Source organism: Bipolaris maydis, assembly GCF_028858645.1.
Source record: "Bipolaris maydis strain C4 unplaced genomic scaffold PSV08scaffold_1, whole genome shotgun sequence".
In the NCBI taxonomy this organism is placed as follows: domain Eukaryota; kingdom Fungi; phylum Ascomycota; class Dothideomycetes; order Pleosporales; family Pleosporaceae; genus Bipolaris; species Bipolaris maydis.
The window spans coordinates 661,381-677,551 of NW_027093857.1; the positions used below are offsets into that span (position 1 = coordinate 661,381).

At 48.8% G+C, this 16,171-nt stretch overlaps 7 protein-coding genes across 7 annotated transcripts; 3 read left to right on the forward strand and 4 right to left on the reverse strand.

Moving 5' to 3' along the window:
* Positions 1-866: 866 nt before the first annotated feature.
* On the forward strand, positions 867-1,734 carry PSV08DRAFT_213222 (uncharacterized protein; the record flags this gene model as incomplete). The annotated part of the gene is made up of 2 exons (XM_014218927.1): positions 867-1,577; positions 1,657-1,734. The coding sequence occupies 2 exons, from the start codon at positions 867-869 to the stop codon at positions 1,732-1,734; spliced, it is 789 nt and encodes a 262-aa protein (XP_014074402.1).
* A 185-nt stretch (positions 1,735-1,919) lies between these two features.
* PSV08DRAFT_254128 (uncharacterized protein) lies at positions 1,920-2,829 on the forward strand. Its single transcript, XM_014218928.2, has 2 exons — positions 1,920-2,422; positions 2,486-2,829. The coding sequence occupies exons 1-2, from the start codon at positions 1,971-1,973 to the stop codon at positions 2,652-2,654; spliced, it is 621 nt and encodes a 206-aa protein (XP_014074403.1). The 5' UTR covers positions 1,920-1,970; the 3' UTR covers positions 2,655-2,829.
* A 300-nt stretch (positions 2,830-3,129) lies between these two features.
* Positions 3,130-4,545, reverse strand: PSV08DRAFT_345928 (uncharacterized protein; the record flags this gene model as incomplete). Its single annotated transcript, XM_066092778.1, has 5 exons — positions 3,130-3,177; positions 3,232-3,682; positions 3,734-3,958; positions 4,006-4,186; positions 4,233-4,545. 5 exons carry the CDS (start codon positions 4,543-4,545, stop codon positions 3,130-3,132), a joined length of 1,218 nt encoding a protein of 405 aa, XP_065949922.1.
* A 3,045-nt stretch (positions 4,546-7,590) lies between these two features.
* On the forward strand, positions 7,591-8,585 carry PSV08DRAFT_213225 (PQ loop repeat-domain-containing protein; the record flags this gene model as incomplete). The annotated part of the gene is made up of 3 exons (XM_014218930.1): positions 7,591-7,868; positions 7,924-8,250; positions 8,303-8,585. The coding sequence occupies 3 exons, from the start codon at positions 7,591-7,593 to the stop codon at positions 8,583-8,585; spliced, it is 888 nt and encodes a 295-aa protein (XP_014074405.1).
* Positions 8,586-8,723: 138 nt separating this feature from the next.
* PSV08DRAFT_213228 (major facilitator superfamily domain-containing protein) lies at positions 8,724-10,800 on the reverse strand. The gene is made up of 2 exons (XM_014218931.1): positions 10,062-10,800; positions 8,724-10,013 (listed from the first exon to the last, which is right to left on the reverse strand). The coding sequence occupies exons 1-2, from the start codon at positions 10,667-10,669 to the stop codon at positions 8,798-8,800; spliced, it is 1,824 nt and encodes a 607-aa protein (XP_014074406.1). The 5' UTR covers positions 10,670-10,800; the 3' UTR covers positions 8,724-8,797.
* Positions 10,801-11,781: 981 nt separating this feature from the next.
* Positions 11,782-13,023, reverse strand: PSV08DRAFT_254148 (GNAT domain-containing protein). Its single transcript, XM_014218933.1, has one exon. It carries the CDS (start codon positions 12,998-13,000, stop codon positions 12,272-12,274), a length of 729 nt encoding a protein of 242 aa, XP_014074408.2. The 5' UTR covers positions 13,001-13,023; the 3' UTR covers positions 11,782-12,271.
* Positions 13,024-13,370: 347 nt separating this feature from the next.
* PSV08DRAFT_345932 (nucleotide-diphospho-sugar transferase) lies at positions 13,371-15,356 on the reverse strand (the record flags this gene model as incomplete). The annotated part of the gene is made up of 1 exon (XM_014218934.2): positions 13,371-15,356. One exon carries the CDS (start codon positions 15,354-15,356, stop codon positions 13,371-13,373), a length of 1,986 nt encoding a protein of 661 aa, XP_014074409.2.
* Between the last annotated feature and the right edge of the window lie 815 nt (positions 15,357-16,171).

The window sequence follows — 16,171 nt, forward strand, 5'->3', positions numbered from 1 at the left end:
CGCGCTGGCTCTAGTAGATATAAGTACGAAGCGCCATTTACCTGTATCTTTGTCCCCCCTGAGCTTCAGAACAAGGCTTGACTTGCTAGCCGCGGCTAGATGTGTGCAATTAGCGGCGATCTGCATGAGATGCACAGCCCGACTTGAACTGTAGCAAAATTGACTCCAGGCCAGCAAGATTGACACCAAGCCTTGCAAAATTACCGTGTGGGTCAATGTCGGGGACCAAGGAGATTGGCCATTAGTGGACGCGAGTCAGGCTAGCAGGGCCGGGACGAGTGGAGCCGCACGGTAGTAGGTGAACGATGGCCTTCGCATGTGTTGTCAGGCACACATGGGCTTGAAACGCTTGCCTAGTCGACCAAGACGTGCGTGACACGTGGATTGGGAGCAGTGGGGGCTGTGAGTGCCGGGATCCGACATGTTATCGCAATCACGCCTGTGTTCATGAGACGGGCCATTCTCTGACGGTCTTGTAATATTGCCGTGGATCTGGATGCAGATGCGGGTGTGGGACGCAAAGGAAAGATGGAGGCAGAGAGGGGCAGAAGGGATGGAGGCTGTGGAGAGCATGGGGATTACTACTAGTACCTGTGTACCTGCCATTCACAACCCCACCTTCCGGCACTTGGTTACAATGCTATCATCACCATCATCATCACAACCACAGCACTGCAAATTTATACACCTCCAAAAACTAGCTTGCCGATGATGAAAGCAGCCCTTGACCTTACAGAACGCCCCGCATAGTCCGACTGCTCGTCTGTCTCTGTTCCCGGCTATGGTCCAGTCTGTGAAGTCAAGCTGATCCCTGCACCTAATCGCCCTATCGACACTACAAATCAGCACTACCAAGCTCATCAGCGATGGAAGCACAGGGTCTGCTTGTCATATGGGGATCTGTTGACCCTACAACAGTAGACGAAGGCGCCCTGAATGACTGGTGGACCAACGAGCATCTGCCTGAGCGCCTGTGCCTCCCAGGATTCCAGCGAGCGCGTCGCTACCGCGCGCTCAACCCTGAAAATGGACACAACGAATATCTCGCCGTGTACCAACTGTCGAATGTGCAGGACCTGGGATCAGCAGAGTATCTGCACGCGCTCAACCATCCCACTCAAAAGACGATGCAGTTTATGCCGTCGCTGGCAATGATGAATCGGTTTGCTTGCGAGGTCGTTTCCTCCGAAAATTCATCTGTTTTGGCATCGGACCAGCCGGCTGAAACACACAACATGCTGTATATGGTGGTCTACGAAGTTGATGCTGCAGGGCAAGACCACGACCCATTGTTGTCAATCCAGGAGCATGTTGGCCGGACGCGAGACGCTGCATCGGCAAAGACGATGCATGTTCACTTGGCCAAAGGCAATCAAAAGCTTACCGAGATTGGTAGTGCCAGCAAGTCTTACGAAGGCGTGCATTTCAAATCCTCTCAAGCCGTTGGCGAAACTGAAACACTGGCGGCTGACACGGTTATTGCTTTGTACGAGCTCAGCCACAATCCGACTGACAGCTCGATAGCCGAGGGCGACATTGTCAGCACACACCTTGGCGACACTTCAAGCCTACGGGGGGTTCGTATCAGGCATACCAACATTTATCGTCGCATCGCGTCCCTTGATAGATCTTCCCTTGCATGTTGACGTGACCTAGACGCTTCCGCCTACGCCTATGCTGGTCGCCTTACTACCACGACGAAACGCATTCGGCAACGCGTGCCCCCATTTTTAGGCACCACGGCCAATCGAATACCTCTGGCAACAAAACCCATACAAGCCACAGTATGGGCACACACCAAATATGGGTGCGGGTCACCAGGGATCGCTCATGAGGCGTAACCGGTCAACAGGCTAATCGAGCCATAAAGCTTGCCTTTTATCCTGTGTTGTGCAGCCATCGTCACAGTCGTCCTTGAGCCATCAACAGAAGAATCAGCTCTCCCAGTAATTCATTAACGCAAAATCAATATGCCTACCATAAGGGTGCCCCTCACTCTTCCATCCACCGCGAATGTGTCCCCTCGCCTCCGCATCCTACAACATGCCCAGCTATCCATCGCAGGCCTTGCATTCTTCGCCTTTCTCGTCACCTTTCTCATCCCATTTCGCCACAAACTCTTCACGCTCAGCCTTCTCTACACCCCGTTACTCACCTCCATCACCACCATCTTCTTCGTCGTCCGTGAGCAAAAGAACGCAGAGGCTGGAACTCTTTCCAAGCAGAGATATGTCAAGTACCAGGTGCTCAAGATGGTGGCTGCAATCGGCATGTCGTTCATAGGATTCATCGGATACCTAGCTAGCGCGCCTGCTGAGGCAGACCAAGACAAACATTATCCTGGTACACAAGGAATGTGGTTGAATGGAGTCAAGATTGGAAGATGGCAAAGCCTACTGCTTTGGCTCAACTTCTTCAACTGGTACGTAACTTTGATTTGCAGTAAACACCGCCGGCTTTGTGGATGCTAACACATGCTTGATAGGGTCTTCCTATGGGCTAGCTTGTTCTACTCGTGCTGCATGACAAGCAAGAAGCAGGGTGCTATTGCCCTTGCTGGTGAAGAGGCCAACATTGGTATCGACGCTGATACTGCTAACGACGAAGCGATTGCCCGCGATCTTCAGGCTCAGGACCCCAACTGGCAGGCCTAAACTAGAGATGACGGGCGGTATTTGCGACGTTATTTCCGCATTAGACACAATCAAGAGCAACATCTTCCAAATAAAGTCTATAGAATTGAATAGGAAAGCGTTGGATGTGTTTGATATTTTTCAAGCAAGCGGTGCCACGGGGATGAAGTACAACAGTGATCAATTGATGTTTTTTCCAACGTTTATTGGGCGATCACTCTTTTTTCTCCACCTTTCCAATGCCCACATCCCTTGAGCACGCCCCACTTCTACAACCTCACCCCACCCCCAAACACTTTCCAGCGCTCAAAAAGGTGATGATGAAGAAGAAGGAGTATGACACTCTGCTCCATCACAATTGCCATATTCATTGACAACATCGTAATTGCCGTAGCGTCAACATCGCTTCAAGCATACGGTAAGACCGCGCTTGAAAAACGTTTGCCGGATCCAAGACGATCCGCAAAAACAAAACACGATACATAACTCATAAACACTACAAGTACATGAAAATTGTTACAAGATCAATCTTAGCCTTCACACTCTATATTTCTGACGAAAAGGCGCGCGCGGGGGGGGGGGGGGGGGGGGGGGGGACTTCTGGATCTAGTACGCCAACATGCTGCAGCCTATCTGCAGATTCGAATACTTGCTGTGTATCTTCAATGCACATGATATTATCCATACTATCGCCAGTGATGGGAGTATCGTCCTTGCTAGACCGTGGCTCCAGAGATTCCAAATCAAGATCCGGTGCACATGCAGGTTGCGTGGAGTTGTATCGCGACCTTCTATGCTGCGCATTTTTTTGAAGCATTCCATGTTGATTGCGACTGAAAAGGCCTCGGATGAGCATGCGTCGTGGCATGGGGACTTCGGCGAAGATGTCCGTGGTGAATGGGCTTGTTTGGACTGACGATTCAGAAGCTATGAAAGATATACGGTTTTGGTTGTTAGGAGTGGCCAGGGCAATGGTTCGGATGAGATGGGCCATTGACATTTCGATGTTGAGTTTGGCTAGGTACGCCAGCGGGTGGAATATGGCGTAGCTGCTAGATGTTACTTTGATGTACGGATTGTAAAGCTTAGTGTTCACCTACACAAATCCATTGGGGATGCTCATGGCTGCAATGATCATAACGTCGAATAAGAGCGAGACTACAATAATGCGCTTGTTGAAGCGGACTAGGCGGTTGTACTTGCTCAGGCCGTTCCTAACGAGCTCGGATTGTACGGTCTTGATGAAGTACCAGTTCAGGTACGCATCCAAGAGTAAGAAAAGGACTTTCTCAATTCTATCCCAGATAGAATTGATGCGTATCCATCTGAGGTCTGGTTAGTCGAAATACAAAAGATCACGTGCAGCGAATACCTTTGACTGATCTGAAGACGTGCGGGTATCCACACGCAAAAGACGCTAATGTTGATCAAAGTGACAATGACTGCGGTTCCTATAGCCAGATATCTTCCTCGCCGTCTATCCGGCAGGACCACGCGAATTCGATTGACGATAATTTGCGGCAACACTTGAATCTGGATCACCCAGCAAACCACTGGACTTGTTAGTCATCTTCTACTCAACAGCTGTGTCATACTTGCAGATGCCCATGTACATGTAAAAACTGGGACGTATCCTTCTTAGCAAGAACAGTAGGCACACTACGGCAAGGACCACCGAAGCAGCCAATTCAAGCCATATCATCCAGATATATGCATTTCTCCACGGCTTCCGGGACGCTCTTGTCTGCCTGAAACCAATGAACACCGCGGAGATTCCAAAAATGTTGGCAATCGCAAACGCAGTGCCCGCTAAAATAATATCCGATCGGCTCACTGGATCTATAACGTAGTTGTCGGGAATAAATGGACCCCAAGCCTTATAGCCTGGAGGCAAAGCATTAATGTTGCTCATGAGCTTGACTTAGGTAGCATGTAAGCCAGCCCAGGCGTGATTCATGGTCGATGTTGAGGCGACGCCAGGATATGCTGCAGAGAGAATTTGTGAGCAAAGATTTCTTGTTGTGGCTTTCAGTAGCTTCCGTCAATATTCGACAGCTGCGGGGCCGAAGGCGCTATATTATGAACACTGGAAAAAGCTCTCGGTATGAACAAAGGTCCGTATGCCTTGTTGGGTGTAAGCTAACGCGCGAATTCGGGTGGTTACTATGGTGCCCAACACGGGTCATTTAGAAATGTGTGCCAGTGAAGGAGGAAGCGGGCGAGGTTTCGGCGGGAGCTGTTGAGCTGATGTCGACGATCGCTGATCGTGTCAATCGTTCACAAAGGCCTTAGCATCCGCCTTGACTGATTGGACGCCGCACAAAAAGAACGGCGTGGCTTCGGTGTCGTCGCCACTGCACAGAAACCATAAAATTCTCACCATCCCGTTGACAGAATCACCAGCGATTTGATATCCACGCATAAAATGATTCGTAAGATCTGCGTCTTATCTGATGCAGGAAAGCAGTGTCGCAAGTTAGAATAGCAATCATAAAATGTGAACGACAACTATTGGCATTACCAAGGGGGAACTAGAAAAGCTTTGATAATCATCATTCCGCTGCTTTAATAGCCGTTTATTCGTGGTAAGCTGAAAAAAAACGACACGTACATATGTACACAATGAGAGAGTGGGAGAGTGTTGACGTAGGCCAAGATTGAATAGTATGCTCCGTTCCGCTAGCGCCAAAGTTTTCGACACATGACATTTCGGGCAATATCAACGTAAGCCTGTCAATACCGAATCGTATCAGACCTACCATATCACATATTGATATCTAGAAATAGGTAAAGTAGCTGGATTTTTTCGTTGCGTACTGCGAATCTCGTTGCATCAGGGTGATTGGGCACGGCCAGATGCTTGTTCCTATTCACATTCCGCCCTTACAATTCCCTACAACTACTTTTCCAAGTTTTATTTCTTCCATCCATCTTCTCTCCTTGACACTTACTCATTGATTGCAGCGTGATTGAAAAAGTTTTCGATCGGTGAACATAATGGCTTTGCTGCAACATTAAACCCAGTATTGGAAACATTGTCTTCACCAGTGAGTTGTCCTGTCACCACCTTAATAAAGAAACGGCACACCTCCAGCACATCGGCGATTTCCCAATCTTACAAGATTTCATTATATTTGGTAACGTCTCTGAGGTAAGCTGAGGCTGCACCCTACGGACAAGCTCTCGGGTCATGCCAAATTTCACATGCATAACTCCAATGTCGCATGGATCTATGCATGTATGTCTATGCACATAAGAACCACACGTGTTTAGAGACTTCGCTCTCACCTGCACTTGAAGCGCTTCCTATGATTACTGTTCATATGACAGGCAAAAAATACGCATAAACTTCGACATGTGATGAGAAGACTGAATTTTAACAAGGACGAGTTGGGTGGCTAGTGCAGATGGCTGGATGCCACGAAGCGTAGAACTGAACGACCTAGCTACAGCCTGGAAAGTTTCGGTACACATCTGATGTTCTCTTTGGCGTAAAGGTATCCCTGGACATTCATTACCTTCGTTATTATACCAGGTTCTTCGACATGTGCATCGTCAACAGAAATCAGTATGACACAGCATGCCACCAAGAACTGGATGTTGCAAGTAATCTTTTACTTTCATTACACAGCTCCTGCCGAGTGAGGGTTTACTACTTCCCGAATTCTATTCAGCAGAACCTTTTCTGTGTGGGGAAAAAATTGCCGTCTCCTGCCACTCAACCAACGGCCACCAAAATTAAGAACCCTTCCATCTACATACATATCCGCCGCCGGGAGTCGACCTCGGCAATCGAAGAAATCAGGAACTCAATTAAATCTCCTGGATCTTCTACTGGGCCTCAATCCTGGAACTGGGTTTCCGAGCTCAATCACTCGGTTCAAAAGAGTCGAGTCTTGCAATAGTAACCATATCACTCCACTATTGTCGATACATGATTTACGGTCTGAGGATCACGACGAGTCTCTTCCAGGAGATGTAGCAGACCGGTCCATAGAAAAACTTGCCTATCCGACATCAACAAGTCGCATGCACAAGTACAAGCATATACACTTTCCAGGGGGTCTTGCATGGCGCCAAACAATACGTGGAAGATCAATCTTCATCGAGATATTGATGATCCGCACCCTTTCCAAGCTCACTTTCTGCCTGGGTATCACGTCAAAACGCAACGAACGTCCAATCAAAAAACTCGTTAATTTTCGGCAACAGAAAAGGACCACTGGCAACCCCCCGAGATTCCCACGTTGAAACACTTTATCTCCGGCCTGCAGTTCGGCAAGTAGGACACTACAGTCATTGCCAGCAGGACTACCAGAAAAACCTTTGTTTAGTAGACTAAAGCCGAACGAGTGAACAAGTGCCAAAAGACTACTGAACGGTGAAATACATCCCGGCACCCACTACTCCACGGCCTCCGAAGGCCCCCCCTTGCTAACCCATTGGTCCCACCAGTAGGCCAACGGCCGGAGAACTGGATCGGTGCCCTAATGCACGACATGCCATCCTACTACCGCTTCCTACATAGCGTACTGCAATCTACGCGCCACACTGCTTACCAGTGACAAACCCAACGCCCAACTACGACCTGGGTTTTTCCAGCCTAACTCCAGTCTGCAGACCTCACGACCACAACATGCGCACTGTAATGATCCGTTTGGCTCAAACCGCTCAAATTCCGCTCCTGAGATGTCTGTTCCGCGGCCCCACTGTTACCCACACGTTTAAGATAAGCAGCTAATTCAAGCCTTTTTTTGGGGGGAAAGATATGAGCGGGGGGGGGGAGTGTTGCCACGGATTGGGTTCTTTGGAATAGCCTTTTCCTTAACTTCCAAGGATGCTCACACTCTACTTCCATATCGCTTTCGTTTGCTTAAGCGCTCGTAAGCTGTACAAGTAATACCACAGCTTTCCCTTGCTCAAAACCCCTCCCCAACGAACAAATTGAACGTGACAAATGGCGCCGCAGACGTCTATTCCACTGGCAGCAAACGTACTAGGCACGCTGGGAACGGTGTTCTGGTGTGTACAGCTTGTACCGCAGATATGGCGCAATTACCGGACAAAAAGCACAGTTGGGTTGCCGGAGTCGATGATGCTGCTTTGGTCGATTAGCGGTGTGCCTTTTGGGGCGTATGCTATTGCACAGCAGTTCAACATTCCGCTTATTGTGCAGCCGCAGTGTTTTGGGGTACTTTGTGGGGTTAGCTGGGTGCAGTGTTTGGTATACGGTCGGTATGTTGAGCATACGTTATCGTGTTTTTTGGTCAGTGTATTGATGCGTTTACAGAAAGTGGAAAGCGTGGACTGCATCTCTTTTATTGGTTGTCCTTCTTATCATCTTTGCTGGAGTAGAAGTTGGCCTTGTGTTTGCGATTCGGCCGCCGTATTCGAGAGGAGTAGAGTGGCCAGTATTGCTAATCGGCATCGTTGCCTTCCTGACACTCATCTCCGGCTACCTACCTATTCCATTCGAGCTTCTCAAACGACGTGGAAGAGTTGTTGGTATCGATTTCATCTTCCTAGCGATTGATTGGAATGGCGCGTTCTTCTCACTTATGGCTTTGGTGGCTCAGAATGAGTTTGACGCGCTATTCGGCACTATGTACGCATTATGGTGAGTCACCTACAAATTTTTCAGCTACTCTATGGGTACTAACCCATGATAGTTGTGCTATCGAGATGAGTATGGTCGTCTCGCATCTAGTGTGGCTTCTTCGGACTCGCGATATTCGAAGGCGTGCCAAAGAAGCCGGTAAAACATTTGATGAATACGAGGAGGGAATTGAGTGGCAGTCAAAGGGAATCGATGTTGAGAAGCTCCTCAAGGGAATGTTCGCTGGGAAAAACAAAAGGAAGGAAGAAGGAAGAAGCGCTGCCTTTGGTGACGTCGAGGCATCTGCTACATCGAAAGAAGTGACACCAAAGACTGTTCCGAATGCCACTAAATGAATGCTAATTGGAGGGGATTAGATAAATTAGAAGCATGCTACTTGTGGAATATACGCCTAACTGAGACAATGAATCCAACATAAACGTCAAGATTGGCATAATTATTGACCACACAATTATCAGAAGAACTTCTTTCTAAAAGAGGTTTGGGTATTATTATTACATTTCCATGACAGAACTAGAACTACTCTCTGGAAGCTAGCCATTCAAACTTAAGCAGTGCTGCCATTCGCACTACGCTTGCGCTGCATTTTCATGCGCTGTGCCTCCGCATACTTATTCTCTGCTTCCGGAACACCGCGTATGACACTGCCTCTGCGCGAGGTTGGGATTGAACCCCCTTGCTGTGCAAATGAGTTTGCCCTGCTTCCATAAAGTCCTGGTAAACTGCTAACACGGCGGCCGCCAGTCTCGTCACGAGCAGCATTCAACTGCTGGGCAAATGGACTGCGCTTGCGGAGCTCAGGGCCCTTCCAGTAGATGACGTAGACGGAAACGACAAGAAGCAATGAGATAGCGAAAAGGATTGTTGAAGCGTACGCAAGGTGCAAGTCGCCACCGATATTTTGGAAAAAGGGCGTTGCAGGAATGGTGAGAACACCAGCAAGGAAGTCACGGGCCCAGCCATTACCACCGGTTGCGGAGGCAGAGTAGGGTCCATAAGCGCAGATCATGTAGTCAATGGTAGCCATGTAGATAGCGTAGTTGGCAATACCAATGATCGCGGAACCAATGAGAGAGCCGATCCAGTGGATTGGCGGACCGGTGGAAGTCCAGGCGAAGATGATGAGACCGATAGGTAGACATGGTGCAGTGTAGAGCAACCACCAAAGTCTCGCCTCGTATTGAGCACGTTCATCTTCGGGCTTCTCTTCACGAAGGCGCTTATTGCGCTTGATAGCTGGGAAGAAAGAGAACCAGGCAAGGAAGTAGCCGATACCAATGGCGATGAAGGTCAGTCCGATAGCGAAAGGTGCAAAGTTCCATTGCTCGTACACAAGGGCGTACGACTGAAGGAACATGAAAATGATGGCATCGGAGAAACCGGATAGTAGCGACAAGACAAGGACGATTGGCTCGGTGACGAACATGCGGAATGGACGCATCCAGGTAATGAGGATTTCATGCATGCTGAAGCGTTCCCTGAACGTCTTTAGTTCGTTCGGTCCCCAGATGTTGTTCGGTTTGCCATTCTTCTCGCCTTCTTGACGACGCTTCTTAGCAATGCGATCCATGAGCACTGTGGTGCGAGTTTCGGGAACAAGAAGAGCGTGAGCAATTTGAACTGCGCCACCAAAGATTAACTGGATCCAGATGTTCCACCTCCAGGCGAGGAATTGCTCGACAAAGCCACCGACAATAGGGCCGAGAACTGAACCACCAACTGAAGAAAAGACGATGAACGCAACAGCATATTGCTGGTTGTCACTGTATTACGTTAGGTATGTTTATAGCAGAAAGAAAGAAGACACTCACGGTTCCCACATATCAGCCACCATGGCCAAAGTAACCGAGCCACCAGCAGTAGAAAGACCACCAAGAGCACGAAAGCCGATGATAGTCCCAAAGTTCGGTGCGATACCCACAGGAATCTGCCAGATGTTGACAAGGAACAAACTGAGCTGGAGGATAGGCCATCGCCCGAGCTCTTCACTCCAGGGCGCCCAAAGCTCGCAACCAAAGGCGTATGTGAGTAGGAAAACGGCTGCACCAACACGCGCTGCCTGTGCACTGACGCCGAACTCTTCGGAAATGCCGCTGATGGCATTGCTGTATAGCGATGTGTTGAAGTTCATGCTGACTTGCACCATGAAGATGACGCTGAGGATAGTCCATTTCTTCCATTCGGGGAAAGAAAACCCAAGCTCATCGTAGCAATCTTCTTCAGTGATTTCATAGCGATCGTAGGTGCCGTACTTTTCGTAGTGTTCTTTGTCGGCCGCAGAGATGGCATGGTCAGCTGGGTTTTCTGTGTGAGAGTGGTCGCCATCAGAGGCAGCCTTTTTCTCGAGATCGCCAGCCTCGTTTCTATTGACTGTATCGGCGTCGTGAATGTCTGGTCTTATTTCCGCGGCGGACGCCATGTTGCCGGAAGCTAAGCGCTTGGGCGATTATTAATTATTGGGTATTTGGGTGGTAGTAAGTGCGCCTTCGAGACCCAGAAGTACTGGCTCCGAGGGCTGGGTGGATAGAGCTATCAAAGCAATGTTCGCGCGTCATGATTACACTGAGGGAAAGGGACTTTTATAACTTGGCAGTGAAAGCGGTGATGGCATAGGCGCGGCGAACCAGGCAGCACACTGCATTCTGTGCGCATCACAAGGCACACGGTCAATGCTGAGGACGTCATACTACGTTGACCGCACCGACAGAGTTGTGGCGCTATGGCGCGTTCAAATTAGGGGCCGTTTGGTCCTTCAGGCCTACTACCCCACAGCCTCTCAGACCAGGCGATACAGCAGTAAATATGGGGCAAATGCAAATCGGATGTCGGCCGAAGCGAAGGCGGTCTATTGAAGAGGTCTGTCGTCGTCATACCAAAGGTGACATTGCTTGTTACCCAAAAGTATGTCCATGTGCATATGAGTGCGCAAGTTACAATGATACAAATGGAAGTAGACTTCTGGCTGCAGCTTCACCAGTCCAGGGTCCTCCATCACCCTAGCTACGCTTCAAGCCTTGTACACAAGACCTCAAATACCATCCAAGCATCACAGGTAAGCGACCCAAGCAGTGGCGATCAATGCCGCCCAGTCGCGCCACGACCCTTAGCCTCGAAATTCGATAATCCAAGGTGACATTGATGACGTCACATTATCCCCCTCCCCATGGCACGAATCAACGGCTGATCGAGGTCTCCATTGAACTCCACTTTATTGTAACCTTTTTTTTCGCTGTCTCCGACTTTTTCCCCAGCCTTGACACCACGAGGCACATGCTGGTCGCTGCCACGCGATATAGCAGTAATCGCAGAGTGGCCGGTTTGCCTCCTGCGGAAGGTCCGGCCGCCAAAGGGTCTCTGCACATGTATACTCATCTTGCTACATGTTCTGAATAATCTTAGATGAGGCTTAAAGCAAACTGTCAAATTTCGTGAAACCCATTCAACAGTAGGTGGTAACTGTGTTGAGATTCTTTTTACTGCCGATCCAATCAGCATGTCTTCTGAATGTGCTTGGTCCGTGCGGTTGCATTTGCAAGAAAAAAAAATCCATTGTCGAAACGGTCCATCGTGGACACTACGGTAGGTCGCCAGTAAATGTGGAGCAGACGCTAGGTGCTATATTACTCATTGTAGAAAGCTTTCCGTTGACATGCCCTGACAATCTGTCCTCCGACTTATCAGCCTCATCATCCTCCGAGGACCCATCTGCCGGTCTCCACCATGGACCGCAACATACGCTACCAAACCTTCTAGAACGGACTAGTCTAGAGGAGTATGCTCTCATACCACTTTATGTTTTCCGATCCTCCCTGTCTTTGGTTTTCGTGCTCTGGAGTGATGCCTTTCCATCCTCGCTATACTCAGCCTTCCCTTTCAATTCTTTCATGATATCCAACACATTGGATTTTCCCGCTTAACACCTTTCACAGCCACTTCAGCATCGTTTGTACCATGGCCAGAAATTCTGCATGCTGGTCCGCGGATCAACAAAATCAGTCCCTGCCGCCTTGAGCTCGCACTTTCAGACGAGCGCTCTCTCCCACTCTATCTCTCCCTCATCTTTCCAATAATCTATCCCATCCCTCCTTGTGAAACCCATCTTTTCCAACACCCTCGCACTCCTTGAATTCTCCTTTTGCGTCTCAGCAACAAACCTCCTCACGCCTCGTTGTCTATAAGCCCACTGCATAACGGCTTCTGCGGCTTCGCGGGCCATACCCTTACCCCAGTACGCTGGAGCAACACCGTAACGAATTTCTATCATTTCCAGCCAGTGCGGTAACGGGGGGTCTGTATCGGTGCGTGGTGGCAGGGATGTTGTAGTAGCATCACGCACACCTGCATATCCTACCCATTCCACATGACTCAATGCTTGAGTTATTGTTTCCGCATCTTGGCCTTCGATGATATGTAGTTCGTCATTGGTTCCAGTAACGGGTCGTGTGGTCAGTTGGTCGATATGCGCTGTTGATCGTACGCCCACTGCAAAGTCTCCCATATTCCTAGGTCGCCAGCATCGAGCAATGTCTCGTGTTAAAATGGTTTCCCGCGTATCTTCTTCCGTCCAATTTCTGGGTGCGAAATGAGCTCCGAATCCCATTTCGCAAAAAGATGCGTCGGCGTGTACGCTGGCGTAGAGATTTAGATAAGATTTGTTGTGGACGGCGAGGGGTGTGGGAATGATAACTAGTCGAGGTGTAAGGAGAATGAAAGATTGCGATGACATTGTCGAAGACTTTTCGCTGGTCATTGGATATGTTCTTGGTAATTGTATTGAGGTGTTGGTTTGTTCATTCGAAGAGAGTTGAGCAATAACTTTAGTCTTCCAGACCAGTCATACTTGCAGTGTACTAGGCAAGAATCAGCCTAGCGTACGATGCTCGAGAGACATGGTACGAATTCAAGATAAAGCAGCAGAAGTAGATTTCATTGATTAGTTATACGGTAAAATTAAAGAATTTCTCTTAGAGTACCGAGTTCTAAAGATCTTTTGCTGAGGCATGTAAAACCCTGTTGAAGATTGAAGTGTGGCTATCGAATTTGAAAGTTTCTACAGTAATGCATTCATGCGAACAAATGTAAGAGAGAAAAAGCACAAAATCACATCCCAGTCCCTGTAGCTATAATGACGGAGAAGCAGGAGATATATACACAGAAGTAGGAACCTTCGTATCACCGCCCAAACTCGACGAAGCAAGCAACGCCTCAGCCTCATCAGCAAGAAAAGCCGGGTTGATCTCAAATCGTGGATCAAGCCAAAAAGCATTCGGGTCCTTGTCTGCAATCATTTTTTTAATAGTCTTCGGCTTCTTGTGGCCTCCCGCATAAAATATGGCCGCGCGTATAGCCCCAAAGACGGAGACGAGCGAATACAACTGCTTGTACAAAGGATACGTCATAGCCGCCCAGAATCGCGGTTGGAGATCAGGCCGGTGTCGTGCGTTGAAGTACTTGAATGCGAGAATGGGAAGGGTAGCGGCAAGCATGAGGGGGAGGCCCAGGCGCCAGAAGTTCGTGTTGGATCCCATTGTGACGAATACGGGTACACGGACCCAGTCGACGACGATGGTAGCGATGGAGTAAAGGTGGATAAACTTTTGAGTGAATATGCCCCAGGGTGTTGTTTGACCGTTGAGGGATAGAAGCATGCGATCTGCAAAGGCGATGAGACGGCCATGTCGACCCATTTCCCAAGAGCGATAGCGCTGGTTCCACCAGTTGAGGCCGGGGCCGAGAACGGTCGTGGGCACCTCAGTCTCAAGCACGCAAGTCGCATCGAATGCGATGCGCTTCTTCATGCGCTGCATCGAGAGACCGGTATTGACGTCTTCGGCGATAAAGTCTATCGAGTGGTAGTTGCTGATGAGGTCGATCAAGGTCTCTCTTTCACAGAACCATCCTGCACCATGTGGGTATAACACACCGCATATAGAGGACTCGGCAAGCTTTGTAAGACCAGACATTTTGTATTCGCAGTCTTGCCATGCTACGAGACACATTGATACGTCTCCGTTTGCATCAACTGCCTTGAGTGGGAATGCGCAGCCTTTGGTAACGTCGTCCATCTTGTCAATTGGAGCACGGAAGTTGGCTGGGATGGACACATCGTCATCGACTGTCATGATCCAGTCATGGTCCTTAGCAGCCATTGCTCCGACAAGTTGTGCCGCATTCTTGCTGCCAATCGGGGACCAAATGTAGTTTATATCGGGGTGTTCACTGCGAATGAACTTGCGGAACTCGGGCGACGGAGGGTGTCTTGAACAACCATTGTCAACGACAAATATGTCTTGTGGACGAAAGTGAACAAAGGCACTCTTGAGGACTTTGCTTGTGGCTTCGTGGTCGCTGTTGTGGCATGGGATGACCAATGCTGTACGGTGATTGGATGGAGTCTCTACGCTGCTAGTCACTTTCTCGATGTCAATTTCGACATTCGAGGCAGACTTCTCAGCAGATGGTCTAGGGTTCGGATCGAAGGGTGGGACGCGCGCGACGAGAAGAATGATTGTGATCATGATTGGCTCGAGGCCAAGGACGATGATAAGAACTGGCAGCATGTTACTCCTAGTGATCTCCATTGACTTCTTGAGCCAACCGAAATAGTGGTCGGAAATAGCAATGCCGACGGCCAGTGTAGCGACCAGGAAGAGTAAAATGTACTTCTTCCAGGTGAATGGCCAAATCACCTCCCGTATATCGATCATTTGCCAGATAGTCCCAGGATGGACATGGTTGAAGACTTTCTGCTTGGTATTAGACAGTAAACGGAAGACTGCTCCTCTTCGGTCTCGTTTGGGGGCGCCTTGTCGAAGTGGTAGCGATTCGCTGCTGGAAAAAGCCGAGCTTGTTGCTGAAGAACCAGGTGTACCATATGGGTACTGTGAAGGTGGTTCATTGAAGTTTGCGATAGAATTTGAAGAGTTGTATGAAATAAAAGCAGGTCTTGGTGGGGATAGCTCTTCTTGTATAGAGATGAGAGTTTCTGATGAATTTGTTTCAGGATTTGCAACTCGACTGGGTATGTCAAAATCGAATACCGGAGCGGCAAGAATTCGTGATATTTCGTCCACGTCTTCTCTACGTACGAAAGATATCCCAGCCATTTTGTGGTCAAAAAAGAGAGATGATAGTAGATAATAGTATTGATACTAGAAGCGAGCGTAGTACCTTGCATGAGGGTACATGAAATCGTAATGAATACAGTCTCTCGTACTTTTGAAGACTGTGGGATTATTCTCTCTCGATCTAGAACACTATTCCAGACTATCGATTTTGAATTGCTATACCAGCGCGTCAGTAACTCGAGGTCTTTCGAGTTCAGCTTCAAGCCACAAATCGTGCTCTAGATTTCTGCAGACTCCAATACGAAGTCCCAGTTTCACTCAATACATCCGTTTCGAGAACTTGGTTTCTTTTTTAGCCTCATCGTCTTCAGGTGTGATTACCGCTGCTCAGCTCGATGTCTTTCGTGGCTTACTGTTGTAGATCGACACAGCGAGCTGTAGCCGAGACGATGGCTGAATAGTCTAGGCATCCACCGACTCTCTCGTTTACCAATTTTGATTGTTGTCCATACCAATACAGTAAAGTACCGGTTACCTAACAGTACGTTTCTCAATGATTTGCGGCTTTCGCCTTCTCGGAATAGGCGAAAGGAATACAAATCCCCCTGCATCTGCGCGGTGCCTGGCATACATCACCTATCTGGCTTACAGTTGGTCACTAAGCGAGAGGCAAGGCTGAAAAAGTAAAGCCTGTTGTCTATTTTTGTTGCGTAAGCAGAACCTCCACGTTACTGGCACGTCAATATGTAACGTGGCTTTATTATGAGGGCTAATTTGCAGTGTAACCTGTTGTTTAGGGCGTTTGGGGGGACAAAATATCTGTACATGGCAACTTCTGGGCGATCCATACGTAG